Source organism: Musca autumnalis, unplaced genomic scaffold (genome assembly GCF_047663935.1).
Source record: "Musca autumnalis isolate F117 unplaced genomic scaffold, ASM4766393v1 scaffold_4, whole genome shotgun sequence".
NCBI lineage: Eukaryota > Metazoa > Arthropoda > Insecta > Diptera > Muscidae > Musca > Musca autumnalis.
This window is the reverse complement of record NW_027411977.1, coordinates 94,968,873-94,987,186: the sequence shown is the minus strand read 5'-3', so window position 1 is coordinate 94,987,186 and position 18,314 is coordinate 94,968,873. Positions and strand designations below refer to the sequence as shown.

At 35.4% G+C, this 18,314-nt stretch overlaps 1 protein-coding gene across 7 annotated transcripts in view; it reads left to right on the top strand.

Moving 5' to 3' along the window:
* The window catches only part of ImpL2 (Ecdysone-inducible gene L2), a 115,673-nt gene extending 98,308 nt beyond the window's left edge, over positions 1 to 17,365 (top strand). For 5 of the 7 annotated variants that reach the window (XM_073983418.1, XM_073983425.1, XM_073983423.1 and 2 more), the window contains 3 exons: positions 13,249 to 13,569; positions 16,167 to 16,661; positions 16,804 to 17,365. In XM_073983418.1, the coding sequence (XP_073839519.1) occupies positions 13,249 to 13,569; positions 16,167 to 16,661; positions 16,804 to 16,821 (834 nt within the window). In that variant the 3' untranslated portion in view covers positions 16,822 to 17,365. Of the gene's footprint in view, positions 1 to 281; positions 3,425 to 12,872; positions 13,059 to 13,248; positions 13,570 to 16,166; positions 16,662 to 16,803 lie in introns of those variants that run through there. The other 2 variants (XM_073983420.1, XM_073983424.1) reach the window with 2 other exon arrangements.
* Positions 17,366 to 18,314: the final 949 nt, after the last annotated feature.

The window sequence follows — 18,314 nt, the reverse complement described above, 5'->3', positions numbered from 1 at the left end:
CCGCAACCAAACTCATGCTTTACGTCATGGCAGCTATAATACAGTGCGTCACCTTTAGGTGTTGTTGTGACGCCTTTCCCAATCCATCGTATTTCCTGTATGGCAGTAATATCGGCCTTGTATTTTTCAAGTACGTCTGTCAATGCGAAGACTGTACCTTCTCTATAAAGAGTGCGAACATTCCAGGTGCAGATTCGAAGATCATGGTCCGTAAAACGTTTGTGGGGTTCGTCAACTTTAGAGGGGTTTGTTTTACTTTTCTTTCGTTTTTTCATAGTAGGCTGTTTTTTTTTCTAGGGGAGGGTTATTAACCCGACGCCCAAACCCAAGTTTTTAACGTTCTTTGGGTGAATGCGCGGCACATGTTAGCTCAATACCTTTAAAGGGGGTTTAAGGCAGTTCCCCAGGTGACACCACGGGAGGTCAGTGTCCACTTGAAATAAAAGAGGGACCAAGATAAATCCTGGGATTTGCCATGTTAAAATCGGTCAGGACCGTTCCTTAGTATCTTCCATCCCCTACGTCACCTGATAACAGTCCAGAGTTATTTTTTTTCATTTCATTAAAATTGGGGTTTATCATACGTTCTCCTCACGGTGGATGGGTGTACACCTACCCAGGGAAATGTTCGAAGACAAATTATTAGTTGAATCAATCACCATTTGTCAATTGGATGGATTCCAAATAAGATGAAAAAAATCATTCACGACTTCGTTCGAACTCAAGCAAAATAACCACGGAAAACATTTCTTCATATGGAATCACTTTCAATTAATTTTTCTAGGTACTTACAAGATGTTTGGTACATCCGCTCTTAACCGATCGATCATTTACTAACGAATTGTTTCCTCAATCAGTGATTATCAATATTTATCTTTTGGCTTAAGTCTTAACTACTTACAATTTTTGACTTTTGCATTACTAGCACACTAGTACATATGGACATACATATGTATGTACCTAGCAAACCAAATGTCTGATGTCCGACACGTCTGAACAATTTCGAAAGCAAAGTTGTTCACATTTCGTTCCGATTTCTAAACGATTTTTCGGAGAGGATATAGTTCAGATTTTGTACCGATTTCGCAACGAATGTCGGAAAGAAATTTCCTTTCCGAATTTCCCAAGGATTTTCTTCAGATTTCGTTACGAAATCGGACCGAAATCGATCCGATGTAGCTCCGACATTTCGTTGCGAAATTATGTCAACCACTTCATACAACTTTCGTTAAGATATCGTTACGATTTCGGATCAGATGTGGACGTATCGTCCAAATTTTGTTCCGATTTCGTTGCGATGTCGGTACGATTGGTTTGCTGGGTATATAACCCCAGTTTTATGTGAATGCCTTCGATGCACGATGACTTTACAATATTATTGAATGAGTTAATTGAACTGTCTTGTCATAAGATGAGTAAAATAAATGTTTGAAATAGCAGATTTCAATAATGCCGATCGATAAGACTTACGAACCTAAACACACATACATACATAAGAATACTCACTGATACCTGTTGTATGCATTGTTGCACGTTTGTAAATCTTGTAACTAACTATGGTGTGTATCGATGGAGTGTTTTGTTCAGTGCACTCATGGAAATTACAAAAAGAGTAATTTGAGTACAATGAGAGAGGTCAATCGAACGATCGATCGGTGGATAGATGTCGTATGTTGGTTGTGTAGTACATGTGACCACTCTACTCGCGCTCTACACTTTTCTACCTAAATGTAGTACTTTTTATTTTACTTGTGTTTTATGTTACTCAGTAGCAACAACCTCTTATGAAGAAAATATTTCAAGAGCAATTTTTTTTTCGAATTTTTCTATGTGTGTGTGTACGAGAGTGTGCGTGAATATAACGTGCCTCACTACTCACAGTGTCTATATATTGACTGCTAGTTCCAAATATGATCAGTACTGTTTTAGTCACGACTAGCAGAACACCTTCTCTTCTTTAGAGCGCTTAACTACGGATACACGCGGATCAATTTCTTTGAAATCATATTGAAAAACCACCAGCAACAACAAATTCTGAACATCATACGTCGTATTTAGTGAAATATTACAAGCGTATCGAAAATTCTTTTCCAAAAAAGAACTAATTCATTTGAAGAAGAGTGTAGAATTTCTTGTGTGTACGTCAAGACGATCGATCAATTGATCGTTTTGCAAACGAATAAAGAACAAACCATAAAAAAACTCTACCAAGAAGTGCATATTAAAAGAAAAGAACTGTAAATTGTTGTACATTTGTAATGTCTGTTAACTGGTTATTGTGTCATTTTGAGGCTAAGAAGCACACAGCAGTTCAACAAAAATTATTGAAAATTGTTACAAAATTGAACATTAAAATGTTTTGAAGAGATTTTTGTGTGTGCGTGTGAAAAATTTCTCCTTTGTATAAAACAATAAAGTAGAAAAAACATTAAAATAGTCAAACAATACTAAATTTTTTAATTTAGTATAAAATAGCAAATAACGAAAAATAAAAACTAATTTAAATAATTATAGACAAAAGTTTTGTTTAAAAAAAAGCAGTACAAAGCAAAACCTAAAACAAGAACAAATTTGTGTGGTATTACAAAAAAATTGCCTTAAAAATTCCCCACCAACGGCTAAGCTTTACAATTGCCACCAAAACTCCATTGTGAGCCACTCGCCTAACGCAATTAACAGCGAAGTACAAAAAATCGCCAAAATTCCGCCCTCATTGAAAATAAACTTTTCCAAAACGGATACCCTCAGAGGACGACCTATGTCCGTGCAAAACTATTTACTATTGATATTCAATCAGAACGCCAACGCTCTGTCGAGGACACCGCATAATTTAGAATTACTGAACTCTTTTATAACGTAACAGTGAAAGTTTTCAAACGAAACAAGAACAAGCGACAACTTTGCCGCCAGCCGACAAATTACCCCCCGTTTAAAACACCAAAAACACCAGAGGAAGATCAGCAGCCGCATCAGCACCAACAGCAACTGCATAAATTCATACAGGGCAGTAGCACCATTTAAAATTTCACAATACCTCCAATACCAGATACCCTCCCATATCAACGCCAGGAATTCTATACCAAAAGAAAAAGAAAGAGGAGACAACCAAAAGAGAGTACAACAACTAATTACTGAGGCTGAATAGAAGTAAAGTTATATATTTTTTTTGAAATTACAAAACGGGAATCAAGAGAAGAGAAATATCCAAAACGAAAGAAACATATTTTGAACACAAATTAACTGGAAATTTTACAAAGCGAAGAGTGTAATTAAAAAGTAACTAAAATCGAATTTCAATTATTGTTAACAAATTGTTCTCAAGTGTCGCGGCAAAGTAAATCAAAACACCAAACTTCAAAAGTTTTTGAAATAATTTGCCATCATTCATAAGCAACGAAGAAAACGACGAAGAAAGAAAATTAAAGTAAGTAAAGAAATACATACAAGAAAAAAAATCGAATGTTTTTTAAGTTAGAGTTTGTTTTCCTTTCTGAGAAGAAAAAATATCTATTGGAATTAAAAAGATAAAAAAAAAAAACAAAATACAAAAAAGATAAAAAAGTAGAAAGATGAATTTATGTTGTAAAATAAATAAAAAATCGGTTGGGAACAAGATATTTTGGCACATATTGCAACACTCCTTCTGGTACCTGCCACATAAAAGTTCAAAATTTTTCTATGAAGTGGTACGCACCATAACTTTCGAATGATTTAACTGATTTGGTACAAAATTTGGTCCTATTAATATTTTTCCAGCCATACATCTGGTTCAAATATGATGTATATCAGTTCAACAACAATGGTACCTCCAACAAAAAAAATTGAAATTTTATTCGCACAAGTGCAGTTTAAGTGCATGTCTCGGATAGTTTTCACAATTTTACAGCGGATTGTTCTTGGTCCTAATTTTCGTGGGCAAATCCATACCTTTTGAGATAATGGTCCAAAAAGCTCTATAAAAACCTGTCGGCACTAACCAAAATTACTGAAGAGCACGAAACTTTGCACATCGTAAAACATTCATCAATTTAAAGCCAGTAAGGAAAGGATCAAAGTCGGGCGGGACCGACTATATGTTACCCTACATCACTGTGAATATGTAAAATGTAAATCGGAGCTATATTTAAATTTTAACCGATTTCGATATAATTTGGCACATTTATTTCCAGACCGAATTCAGTCACACACTCCAAATTTCATCGAAATCTGAAATATATAGCGTGTTTGGTACAGAAAATAGGTGAAATCGGCCGAAAATATATATGGGAGCTATATCCAAATCTGAACCGATTTTCACCAAAAGCAATAGCGTTCTTCCTATGGCTAAAGAAAATGTAGTCCCCAATTTTCAGCTCAATCGGACAAAAAATGCGACCTGTACGTTGCGAACAAAAATACATGGACAGACGGACAGACGGACGGACATACATAAATCGACTCAGAAAGTGATTATATGTATATCCCCAAAAGGAACTATGGGTCTATTTCATTTCCTTTTGTATGTTACATACAAATGCACAAAGACATAATACCCCTTACCATAGTGTGGTGTAGGGTATAAAACGGCCTATATTGGGTGCCACCGTGGTGCAATAGTATGCACAACCGCCTTGCACTCAGAAGGTCTGCGGTTCGATTCCCAGACCAGGCAACATCAAATTTCCAATGGTGGCAAAACTCCCCTCAGTAATGTTGGCGACATTTCCTGAGTATTTCAGCCATGCGCCGTTCGGACTCGGCGATAAACAGTAGGTCCCATATTATTGAGCTAATATGAATCCGGGTGCACTCATTGATATGAGAGAAGTCACCCTTGTCCCGCCAGGGATGTTTGTGGAACATTATTATTATTAATATATATGTTTGTGGAACATTATTATTATTAATATATATCGAGCAACACCTTCGGGTAGTACCTCCCTCACAAAAGTTCGAACAAAGTCTCTTACGTGCACTTTAAGGGCTTTCCAAGGATTATTTTTGCAAGTCCATGCGTCCGGTCATAATGACCCAAAAACTCCTAGAAATTATTTCCAGTTCCAAGATGGTTTATGCCGGTACATTCCATTGGGTACCTTCGCAAAATTACAACACTTTTGCGCTTTAAACCAGTTTAAGGTCACTTCCCGGATCGTGTGACTGAGGAGTTGGACTTGTTTTCTTCGAAAATTGATCATCCACTGTTGCCATTACTTGTCACCATTTTGACCATTGATGGCGGTGGAATGTAAAATCAGAACATTTTTTATGCTTGCTTTTTTTTTCGAAAATTGATCATCCACCTTGTAAGGGTGTAAATGCAAGATTTTATGCTTATCAAATCTCCTATAGACCCGATTTGCTAAAATTGTTATAAGATTTTTCCGATTCTACCCACGGAAAATCTTTAATGCGTTTGCTAGGCTGTGTATGATTCCATGATTTACATTGAATTTGACGTGTTTCCAAATCTCCTATAGAACCGATTTGCTAAAATTGTTATAAGATTTTTCCAATTCTGCCCACATTCCAAAGTCGAAAAATCTTTAAAGCGTTGCTAGGCTGTGTATGATTCCATGATTTACATTGAATTTGACTTAAATTGAGAAACGTCCAATGAAATGCAGAAAAATACTGACGTTTAGATGTGGTTCAAATTCAACATCGACCTTTCCAATTTTTGTAATATCCCTTCTGTTAAAATGTTAGTTCCTGATCGTTATCTATATAATCAGCTAGATTTGACCTTAAGATCTTGCATTAACAAGGGGTCCAACAAAACACCCAGTGAAAAATCCCCTCTCCATTAAACTGCTGCCACGTGTTTGATAGCCTGCTTCACCTGATGTATTTGTATACTTTTATTGATTGGGAATTGTACAAGTTCAAGGTTTTTAAATTTTTGTGATTTTTAATTCGATTTAATACATACATATGTTTAGGAATTTGTCAACATTTTTCGGGTAAATGTGTTTTATTATGCCTATCCCTTTCCATTAAAAGTTCTTCCTAGGACGTCCATTGCTATTTTTAATACAAAATATATTTTCACCTATATTTTATAAAACCTCTGTAAGCTTCTAAAGAACCTTCTACAATATATACACCTACATACATATATTTTATATTTTCTTGCATATTGTTTCAATGATTTTTTTTCATTTTATATTTTCTACGACTTGTGAAATTAATTTAAAATAAAATCCATGTCACGAGGTTTGATATTTTTAGTAGCCGTTCTTTTTTTCTTTCCTTTTTTTTTTTGTTTCATGAAGACAATCATAAATTATGAGCCGCATGACGTGATATATGTATCTATGTATATTCGAACATAATGTGGTCTAAGAAAGAACCACCGGTGGTGTTTGATTGTGCTAAAGGCACATTCGTATTGAGTTTTGTATTATGTATTTCGTCACACTCGTTAATTTAATTCAAACCCTTTTGGTGTGAGAAGACGACACCACACACTTATTTGCATATTTTCTTTGTTGTAATTTAGTAGTCGTTGGTTTTTTTTTGTCTGATGCAATCTATTTTGAATATTTCAATCTTGTAACAAGTGGAAATTTTCGTTTAGAATGATAAGACAATTTCAAATATATGGTTTGTTCCAGTACTGCAAGAATCTACTAATTTTAACAATTTTTTCCGATAACATAAAGGAAAAAATGTTATCGTAGTAAAATTTAGTAGCTTCTTGCAGGTTCTGGAACAGAGCAATAGTGATTTTTAAAGAAACGAAAAAAACGAATATTTACCCAGCAAAAGCTTTGATGTCAAATCAGGGGATAAGAAGATGCTAAAAGGGTCAAAAATGAATAATGACTTTTGTTTATGACGGAACCTAAATACGAGAGTTTTTATACCCTCAGCCTTTAGGCTAAGGAGGGTATATACACTTTGATACGATGAAAATATGCCTCATCGAAATAATGGTTTTAGACCCCAAGTATGTTTGGACGAAATGTGTTTCAGACAATTTGGAGTCGATCTAGCCATGTCCGTCCGTCTGTCTGTCTGTCCTGCTGGCTGGAGCGCACGATAACTCTCGAACCGATGAACCGATTCGGTTAAAATTTTGGCTTTCGTAATATTTTGCCCAAACTTAGTTTAAGTTCGAAAATGGGCTATATCGGTCCACTCCTTCCGGTACCTCCCCTACAAAAGTTCGAAAAAGTTCGGAAAATTTGTGCGCTCGATAACTCTTTAAGGGGGTAACCGATTTGGTTCATACTTCGCTCTTCGTCAAATATGTACCAGACTTAGATGAGGTTCCAATATGGACTCAATAGGTCTACTCCTTCGGGTACCTCCCACACAAAATTTCGGATAAGTTCAGTTTAGGACCTGCTCTCGAATCGCTTTCGTTTTGTTTTAGCAACTTGTATTCACTGCCCCCCATACGACGGTACAAGTTTCAGCAGGGGCAAGTCCAAACTTTCTGAGAAAATAGCTTGAAAGTTTCACAAAACGCCTATGACACCGTGTGGGTGGTTGGAGCGCAAGATAACTCTCCAACGGATCTGCTGATTGGATCCAAATTTTGGCCTTAGTAATATTTTGTCCAAACATAGTTTAAGTTCGAAGATAAGCCATATCGGTCCACTCCTTCAGGTACCTCCCCCACAAAATTTCAAAAATGTTCGGAAAAATTATTCGTACGGTAACTTTTGAAGGGAGTGGCCGAATTGGTCCATACTTAACACATCTTAATATATCTACGAGATATAGATCAGGTCCAAATATGGACTATATTTGTCCACTTCATCCAGTACCTCCAAAACAAAATTTCGGATAAGTTCACTTTAAGACCTGCTATCGAATCACTTTTATTTTTGTTGAAGCAACTTGCATTCGCTGCCTCAATTATGATGGTAAAAGTTTTTTCAGGGGCAAAACCACACTTCTTAAGCAGACAGCCCAAAGGGAGTAAAACCCCAATATGGCAACGTATGTAGTGGCTGGAGATCGACTTCCATAATGGTCAATGTCGATCCATTCTTTTAAGTTATTCCCCCGCAAAACTTCTGCTCTTTAATCTAATCAACATATTTGTCGGTTCATGCGTTCAAAATTTTTAAAACCCTCTAAATACCTACGTTTTATGGGAAAAAATTGTTTCAATATACACAGGCTGAGGGTATATCTCTGTCGGCCAAGCCGACTGATACTTTTTTTACTTGTTTTTTTTAAATAATGATTCATAGGACGGATTTTAAAATGCCACCTCCCCTTGGCAATAATATGAATAAAGCTCTAAATTTAAACACTAAACTGATCCTGAGACATTTTACAGAAAAAATGTATTTACGAAAGTCCTTAAAAGTCGCACGAACCCGATCAAAGTAGTATTTTATTGACTTGCCATTTAACGAAAAAAAGTATTTACAAAATGCTGAAAAGCCGACACGCGAAGCAATATTTTTTGGTCTTTTGAAGTCGCTTTTTAGCCAGCTTAACTAAAATTCAAAGACTGAAAGATTGGGCCTGTCTGGTTACTAAAAAGTTTGCAACAATTTATATAAATTGTTACAGAAAGTTGTCTGTTAACTGTATGTTCTTGATTGAAAACTTGCAAGTTTTTGCAGGAGAAATTTCTTCTGGCAAGAACTTGCAAGTAACCAGACACACATATTAGCTCTGTACGATAACACAAAAGTTTGCACAAATTTTTACAAAATGCTGTTCGATTACAAACTTTTTCAATAAAATAGAAATGAGAAGTAGTTGCAAGAACTTGCAAATACTTTTTACTTGCAAAGTTATCGAACAGACCTGTTGTCTTTTTAGTCGTAGGGAAATCGAAATGTCTAAAGTGGGGTACACACGATCAGTTTTTGTGGTTGCTGGACAGTTTGACATTTATCGATATTTCCGAAAAATCGACAGTCAAAACTGATCGTGTGTACCCCGTTTAAAATTCTTCTTTCTTTGACACTTGATTTTACATCAAATATTTACAACATTGGTCTATTCCAGAACTCCAAGAATCTACTAATTTTTACTATTTTTCCGATAACATAAAGGAAAAAATGTTATCGTAGTAAAAAATAGTAGCTTCTTGCAGATTCTGGAACAGAGCTCATGTTTAATTATTTATAGAATAAAAATATAATTTATAAATTGTCATTCACATATTCAAGAGCTTTCAAATCTTGCTAAAAATATTTATGTAGTTCACAAAATAACTAGTTCAATTGAAGGGTTCATTGAATGGAGCGTATGATATACATACATATTTATCCAGCGGATTTTTGTCAACGACTGATTTATCACGGATGGATCCTGGATTTAGTTTAGCTATATTTCATTGACGCTTGTCATTGGAATGTTAAAGAACTTTCACATCTTAAAGATGTTTAGTTCACAAACGAATTAGTTCAATGAACCATTATTATTCGTTCACAAATATGTACTTTCATATTTGTGAACGAAGTTTAGTTTAGACAAGAAATGCCCCAGAATCAGTCAATGATCATTGTCATTGTGAACCAATTGGGGCTATTTACTACAATTTTAATTATTAATAGAATAAACAACATTTGAGTGTCCTAGAGCTTACGCATCTCACAGCATAAAAGATGTTTAGTTCACAAACGAACGAGTTTAATTTAAACTGGTTCATTGAAAGGAGCATATGATCTAGTTCACTTTTGTTCCCTGAACTAAGATCAGAGAACAAAGGTTTTTTAATAGATGGACACATGGTACAACAAATAAGGTAAAGTAAATAGTACAACAAATACAACTCAACAACAACCACATAGAAATTTGTTTTTGTTTGTAATGTTAGTGTCACCAACAAATCAAGGAAGTGTCTACACATTATTGGAATTAAAAAAACTAATATTTTTAACATTTGATTGAATATTTTTAAAGACTTGAATGAAATAATCATTGCGAATAGGGCTGCTGCAACATCATGGACTAATTGAGATAATTTTTGTAGTTTTTTCGCATTGTCTGAAAGAAATTCTTATTGTACAAGTTTTGATTCGAATGATGGAACTTTAATCTAAAAAAAGGTGAACGCTTTTGTAAAAGGACTAGAACGTCTAGATTTGTTTAGTTCACGACCAGTATCAGGGGTTCCTCAGTCAGAACAGAACAACTGGCAAAATAAAATGTCTCTGTCATCTCGGAATTCAGAGAACAAAATGTTCCTGGCTATTTATTTTTATACCCTATACCACAATGTGGAAAAGGGTATAATAAGTTTGCTTTCCCAAAAATTCATGTAACGCCGCGAAATATTCGTCGTAGACCCCTCATGTGGTATACCAAACTTCATATCTCGACGAGATAAAGCGATTTAGCGATGTGTGTCCGTCCGTCCGTCTGTCCGTCCATTAAAAATTGTAATCAAGCTAGAGGCCGCAATTATGGACCGATTGTCACGAAATTTAGTATGGAGGTCGGGTTTGGACCAGAATAGAACTGATTAGTTTTTGGCGATGATCGTGAAATGTTAAAGGGATGAAATGGACCAAAAACAAAATTTTTGCTCGATTTTGTAGCCGCTCTGTAGGTCGCAATAATAGTCCGATCGGCGCGAAATTTTAAACGTAGTTTTGGTTTGAGATGAAGAAGTAGCGTGCAAGTCAACGGTATGATCGGATAATATTTAGCGGGTTAAATTGATCAAAACTTTTGTGTGAAAATTGGTAAAATTTCTAATGCACATCTTATAACTTTATCCCAAGAAGACGCGTTTAGTGGTATAGGGTATCACATGGTCGGCCCCGTCCGACTATAGTCTGTTCTTACTTGTTTATAGTAGAATGTATGCATTTGAGTTCATATAAATGAACCAAATTTAAATGATCCAAATTTATATGAACAATTAAGAGCTGACTGGATATTCAGATCAGTAGTGTGATTCTGTAGCTCATTTTGTGATTACCGACAAAAATTCAGTAAAAGAAACTTTTTTACTTGATATGCCTGAAGAGCAACGTAGCTAACATTGAAACCGTTGATAGTTGTGTGGGAATCTCTTCGGCTTTCTTTTTGCAAACCATATCCGATGTGAACTACACTATATGTAGCGCTCTCCCAAATAAGCTAAACTTGTAGAACAGTTAAGTTCAGAGATGAACATGCAGAGAGTATTACTGTATGTTCGTGTATGGTGAGACTTTATTTAAATTAAAGGCGTGTGCATAAGTGATTTAGTTTATATGGAAGAGAGTAGATTAGCGAACTAGTTCAATCATGTGAACTAGACTGTATGGAGCGCTTCCCTAAATGAATTAAACTGTTCAATTATATAATAAACAGTTCAATTATGTGAACATTATATATGAAACGTACATGTAAATGAACTAATATATTCAATTATTCACAAAATATGCTCATTTTTGTCGGAGCGAGCAATTGAAATAGATAGTGATAGCGAACTAGTTCAATCATGTGAACTAGACTATATGGAGCGCTCCCCTAAATGAACTAAACTGTTCAATTATATAATAAAATGTTCAATTATGTGAACGGTATATATGGTACTCACATGTAAATGAACTAATATATTTAATTATACACAAAATATGCTTATTTCTGAACAATTGAACCAGATAGTGAACAACAAATACGATTACCGACTAGTTCAATAAAAAGAACTGAACTATATGAAGTGTTCTTGTAAATGAACGAAAAATAGAAGACATTTCTTTGCAACTTTCTGAGTTATGGGCAGTAAAAACGAATTCCAGCAGAAATGGGAAACGGCCAATAATTTATTTTGAAGAATAAGGTATTGGAGATGGTACAAAACAAATGTCGAAGTAAATTGATTTAGGAATCTTTTGTTCCGCAATCAAATAAAATATCAACAAATAAAATTTAGTAATCTCCAAGAGAAATATTTAAGTCGCTGGAATTTCCCAGGACAACTTCTTTTAAAATCAAAATTATTTAACATTAACTTTTTACCCACACTGTTTGATTATTAACCGTGTTATGTTAGCCGTTTTGTCATTGGTGAATCAAGGGAAACGTTGTATTTTATGTCATTGTATTGGTTACTTTGTGCCGTGTGAGAACAAGAAAAAAAAAACACTCTCAGAAGAATTTCATGAATGAACCAACTAACCAGCAAGCCAACCAATCTCCTCTTGCTGCCCATTTTTTGAATAGACTTTTGCGTAATTGGGTGATACGCTGTTGTCAACATTGAAAGTAGTAAATTGTTGGCTACAATAAACGATGCCGCCGCCGCACTTGTTAGTGTGCTTCTTTTCCTGTATATGGTAGAAAGAGGGCTCGACAAGCACGCTATCGTAGTTCTTTTCGGCTAGACATTCATTCAAGCATATCGATATGCCTTGGTGACTCTCTCAATTTTATGCAAATCATGCAGAGCATGGTAAGCAGTTGACGTCTGCGGATGGTGACCATTTGATGTGTCGCCTTTGCGAGACAGTGTTTATAGATAAATCATGATCACACACCGAATAGTTAGTGATGAGATGAGTTGAGCTAGTTTGCGGTCATATCAATGAAAATAGAAAAAAATCGTAGAAGACGTTTTGAATTTTGGTGTTGGTAGTTCTCTTCTAAACCGGAAATTATAATTCATTCATCATCCACCAATGCTATCAAAGTAGCTGTGAAGAAAATGGTTTCCTTGCGGCGACTTTTTGTGGTATGGGTCATTATTTAATGATTTCTTTTGGTTTTTTTTTTGTTTGACTGGGTGCTTCTTTTTTCGATTTAAATATGTATTTTAAAATAGCCAAAAAGTGTTTGTTGCCAAGAACATTATCGTGACAGGCAACCAGACAACACAACATCGCTAAATCAGAAGCAAGCAACAACACAATCTCTCTAGCCTGTCTGATCGATAAATTGTCATCATCATACTTATAAAAAGAGAACCCCCCAAATAGACATCGATCGACGACCATAGGGAAACTATGAATCGTTTGTTGTATTTCACTTGGTTTATTTCATTTTTTGGCTTTATATAGGCAAAAAGCGAAACAAATCGTGAGTGTGTTTCATTTAGTCAAGTTGGCAACGTCACTTCGCATTTGATAAGCAACAACATTCGCAAGCAATTATTGTCGAATTTTGAGGTAATCGCTTTTTGCAAAAACCGAACACACACACACACTCATTTCAGATCCTAAGCAATAAAGAATCAAACATTTTCATTATCTGTGAAACATAATTTGATTTTTTTATTAATTTTTATTAAAGTTGATTGACCTTCATCATGGACATTGTGATAATAAGCGTTTCTTTCTTCTCGGCATCTCTTTACAGAAAATGAACTTACTACATCTCACAATACTGGCGCTGCTGGTCTTACTAGGCAACAGTAGATGTGGCTCAGAGGCTCGGGCCATTAATGATGATGTCGACAATTCCATTGAGTCGGGTGTTGCAGATAAACCAGCCCAAAGTATGTCATCGAAACAGTCATCACCACGCACCAGATTCGGTCAGGATTGGATTAAATTCACCAAGACACCACCCGTGAAGATAATGCAAAATCCTGGTACTCCAGTTGAAATAGTATGCGAAGTAATGGGCTCTCAAATACCCACCATACAATGGGTTGTCGGTCATTTGCCCTTATCAGAGGTGAGTTTGAAGAAAAATTGATATTTATAATTTTGTTGCTGTTGTTGTTGTCATTAGAGCATTTACCTGATAATGCACGACAGTTGTGTGTGTACCCCCCATGGTGGTTTCACATCGGCCAAATGGAAGGAAATACGTGACTGTTGACAAGAGCCGTAGTTATCAGCTGAACAAATGCTTGAGAGATAAACGCAACAATGTCGTTTTCAAATTTTGCCGGAACAACTAATTTTTTTGTTTTGTAATTAGAATGGAATTTTTGGTATGTGGGCACAATGGGTTGAATATTAGTAAAATGGGATATTGTAGGGAGTTCGAGTAACAATTAAGAGAGCTGTTGCTGGGGCTCAGTGTTAAATTTCTGCCTTAGAATACATTGAGTTGATCCTCATAGACAATATATTTACATTATCAGCTGCTGTTAAAAGCCTCAATAGCTAGTACATTGTGGTGATCTCCTTGCCAGCTCGAGAAGGTTGCTTCCAAAAGTTCGCAGAACGAGAACGACAAGACTATAGCAGTTCTTTTAGCATTGATGAGCAGTGGTCCGTAAATAATACAATTTATTGCCGTTGTTAACACGATAAGGAGATTTTACTGCTGCGCTCGGTCGTAGTTGCAGATGTGAACATAAGCAAAACATTTAAATAATCGAAATTGAGGGAAGGGTTCAGTAGACGTATTTGACGACGTATTTTCACTTTGAAGTTGCAGATCGAACTGCAGAGTCAAAACGAAGTCGTGGGTAGATTAAATTTGCTTGCAATCGAAGTTTGGACAGTACGATGGCGTGTTGAGAGTATATGCTGATGACAGGCCGATTGGTAGCGGCTTTAACGCAGCAACTGTCCGATAAATGTTGACGACCGAGCATTTGGTGGCAGCTTTGGCCCAACAGCAGCCCGAAGAATGCTGACGTCAGAGCAGTGGCATTTGCACAGCTGCGGCTTTATGAATTCTGGCAACAGGGCGATTGGCGATGGTTTGACGCAGCAGCGGACCGATTAATGAGGACGACAGGACAATGCGGAACAGCAGCGACGTGATGAATGCTGATTACAGGCCCTTTAGCACAGCAGCGACGGAATGAATGCAGACGACAAGATAATTAGCGGCGGCTGAGGAACAGCAGCGACGCGGCGAACGCAGACTATATGGCGATTGGCGGCAGCTTTGTCACAGCAACGGTCCCATGAATGCTAACGACAGGACAACGGCTCCTTGGATGGTTGCAGCGTGACACAAACAAATATTGTATGTTTTCTGCTTAGTCGAGTGCAACGTTATAAACCCCACTCAATTAAACAGAACTACTACGCCGCTCCTTCCACGTCAGCCGTAGGAATCGTATAAACCCAACTAAACACCACAGCTTTCAACAAACGAATGCCCCGATCGTCTGTTCGTAAGCTTCTTTTATACCAATGCCGTTCTTTGGTATTGTTGAAGTTACGAAGTTTTTCGGCAATTCACACACACACGACCCGAAGGCAACAAAAGGGCACACAAAAGAGAGCAAATGTTTTGACATAGACTAATAAATTTATAGACATTTATTTGCTCTCAGCAGTTATCTTCGAAATTTTCGAAAATTGGTAGATGGCGTTAGTATGTGTTAGTAGTTTTATTTAAAGTTACTATATATTTTAAACTATTTATTCTGATAAAATACAAAATATGGATAATCTTTGGCCAGATCTACATCCCCATGTAAACAAATTCAACAAAATATTGTAATTTACCCCAAAACATTGTGTGAAAAGATCAGGCACTGTGCATACCGGCGACACCTACAAAAAAGAAGCACACTACAACTCTCTTTGTCTATGAATTTATTAGTCTATGGTTTTGATTTGTTTTTGTTTTGCAGCAATGTGAGGCATTGTGAGTGACGTGAGCGTAAATTTACTGTTTTATACGCGGTGGTGTGGCTGGATATCACACCAATCCCGCTGGTTGCATGTGGGGGTTACCGATCGTTGTTTTTTTGTAGCTGTCTACCAAAAGTGGACCAATTTGGACAGTTTAAATAATTTAAATTACAACACAAACATATTTGAATTTAAAAAGAAATAAATAAAATAATTACCGGAATCAAAAACAAATCTTCGACTTTTGATCATTACAAGGCAAACAGGAAGACCTTACAACTGACCCTGGGATCGACATCATTTGCTTGGAGAGCATTATCAATGCCCAGCTTTGGAAGGTTGGTTTGATGGGTAATGCAGAGGGTACATTCCATTATTGAGACAAGAAGGACGAGAAGGCGAAGTTCGGATACTAGGAGAGGTCGGTCAACCGGGAATACGAAGAGTTGTAGAATAAAAACGAGAGAGATACTTGGTCCGCGATGAATGCTTTACGAAAATCAGCGAAGTGGGAGTTTGTTCGAAAACCGTAATTAGGCCCCGGGCCCTTGAAGTTTCCTTTGCTTCTAGATAAATTTCCTCGTTTTTGATATTCGATTGCGATTTATTTCTGCAGAAAGACCTACAGTTCTAAAATTTATCAATGATATTATATTATTGGCAATATATATTTTTTTTTTAAATTCCCATTTTCATAAAAGAATTTTTCATCTCTTCTTTTTCCAGATCGATAGCATTGAATCGAATGTCATCTCAGAATCCAGTGCTAGTGCCATTGTTAAAGTACGCTCCGTTCATGTCATCGATCATGTGTTAAGTGAGCCACGCACTTATACCTGTGTTGGACGTACCGGTTCAAAGACCGTCTATGCTTCGACAACTGTCTATCCACAATCGGATCTGAAAGAATTGCTGCAGTTGCGTGAGAAACCATTCATGGGACCAATTCGACCACGCATTGTCTACAGCGAGAGAATGCATTTGGATTTGGTTGGTTCAAATGTTGTGTTGCCGTGCAAAGTTCATGCCCGTCCACGTGCTGAAGTCTTCTGGATGAATGAAGAGGGTAATTTGATCGAACAAAATCAACGTTTTAAACTATTGCCATCGGGAGATTTGCTAATATCGGATATTAAATGGGAAGATATGGGTGCCTACAAGTGTATAGCTCGCAATGCTATGGGCAAGGATACGGCTGATGCATTTATCTATCCAGTACAGGTGAGATTTTTAAACATAGATTAAACATTTAAACAAATAAAAAATATGTTATAAAAATACATACATATATTAAACATGAATTAATGTTAATGTAGACGCCAAAATTTATAAAACTTTTTGTTTTTTTTTTTTGTTCTTTCAGAGAGAAGCAGAAAATTAATTTAGCTGATCTTGGCCATAACCTAACCTAAAAAACGACTACAACAATCACCCACCCACCTAAAGCTCCCGAGACTTGATGAAAACGATTTGAACAAACAACCCCTGAACTCTATATTAAATTAGATGAATATATTGTAAGAAGACGATAAAGAAGAGTATGAAGAAGAACCAGAAGAAGTTCCTGTATAAATAGTTAAGAAATAACTTTTGGGACGCTGGACCAAACAAACTAAAGCCACTATCCTTTGCTATTATCACAATTATTATATAAAAAAAAAAACAAAAAACACACTATATAATTTACCTAATTGATAGTTGCAAAACAAGAACAAGAATACAATATTAACAAACCCCCTATAAAAATTCTAGGCAGATGCAGGAAATCTTCTAGAATGTTATTTTGATTAAAATGAAAAAGAAAAACATTATATAATAACTATAAACCAAATATCATTAAGAAAAGATGCAACAAAATAAAAAAAAAGTTGGTTATAACTTTTCATAGGGTTCATTCTTAAGAAGCTATTAAAACAAAAGAAAAACTGAATTATTTCAATGGAAATGTGAGGAAGAAATATTTCTTAATTGTATGACCTTTAGTTTTATTGTCCTAAATTCTTGTATCCAATCAAAATGCAGCTCTACAACAAACAACAACAAAACAAGTAATTTATTATTGTACTTAATTTATTTTTATATTATTTTTTATTATTATTTTTACTTATAACACATTTGGTGGCTTCATTGTTTTGCAAACGTGAAGCATGAAACTTTTAGAAACAAACAATCAAGTCTTGTTTTTTTTGTTTAAGTGTTTCAATTTCAACACTATTATTATTTTTTTTAACATATTTAGGAATTTTGTTATTTTTTATAATTATATTTTATATTTACATATAATTTTAATTTAACAAATTGATGCATTTGTGAATTTATCACCTCATACAAACAAATGGTAACCAACATTTAAATTATATAAATATGTACGTACTTGTCTTATTATTGTCATAGGAAAGAAACTCCAACAAAGTCAGTCAGTCATTACCGAGTTTTGTTTTAATTACCGAAAAAACAAACAAATATATATTTTAAGTTTTATTTTTTTTTAATTATTATTTTTTGTTTCCTCATTAAAATAGTTAGAAAAGGCATAATTTTGAATTGTATGTTTGTAGCTAGATTTGGCGTACAGCATAATTTTAACCACTAAGAAAAGTTCATGATTCAATAGATGTTTTATTATAATTCGATTTTGGCTTCTTCAAAAACAAATCACTGTTTAAATAAAAAATGCTTAGATACAATATAACAAATTTTAGCTGTAATTGTAATAAATATTTGGAAAATGAAAACAAAGTTTTGAAAATAAAATATTACAATTGGATAATGAAAAAATACAACGCTTTCTTTTATTTCAACAAAGTCGGTTTTTCATTCTTGCCGACAGAAATGTATCCTCAGTACACTATCAATGTTATACAATTAAAATTC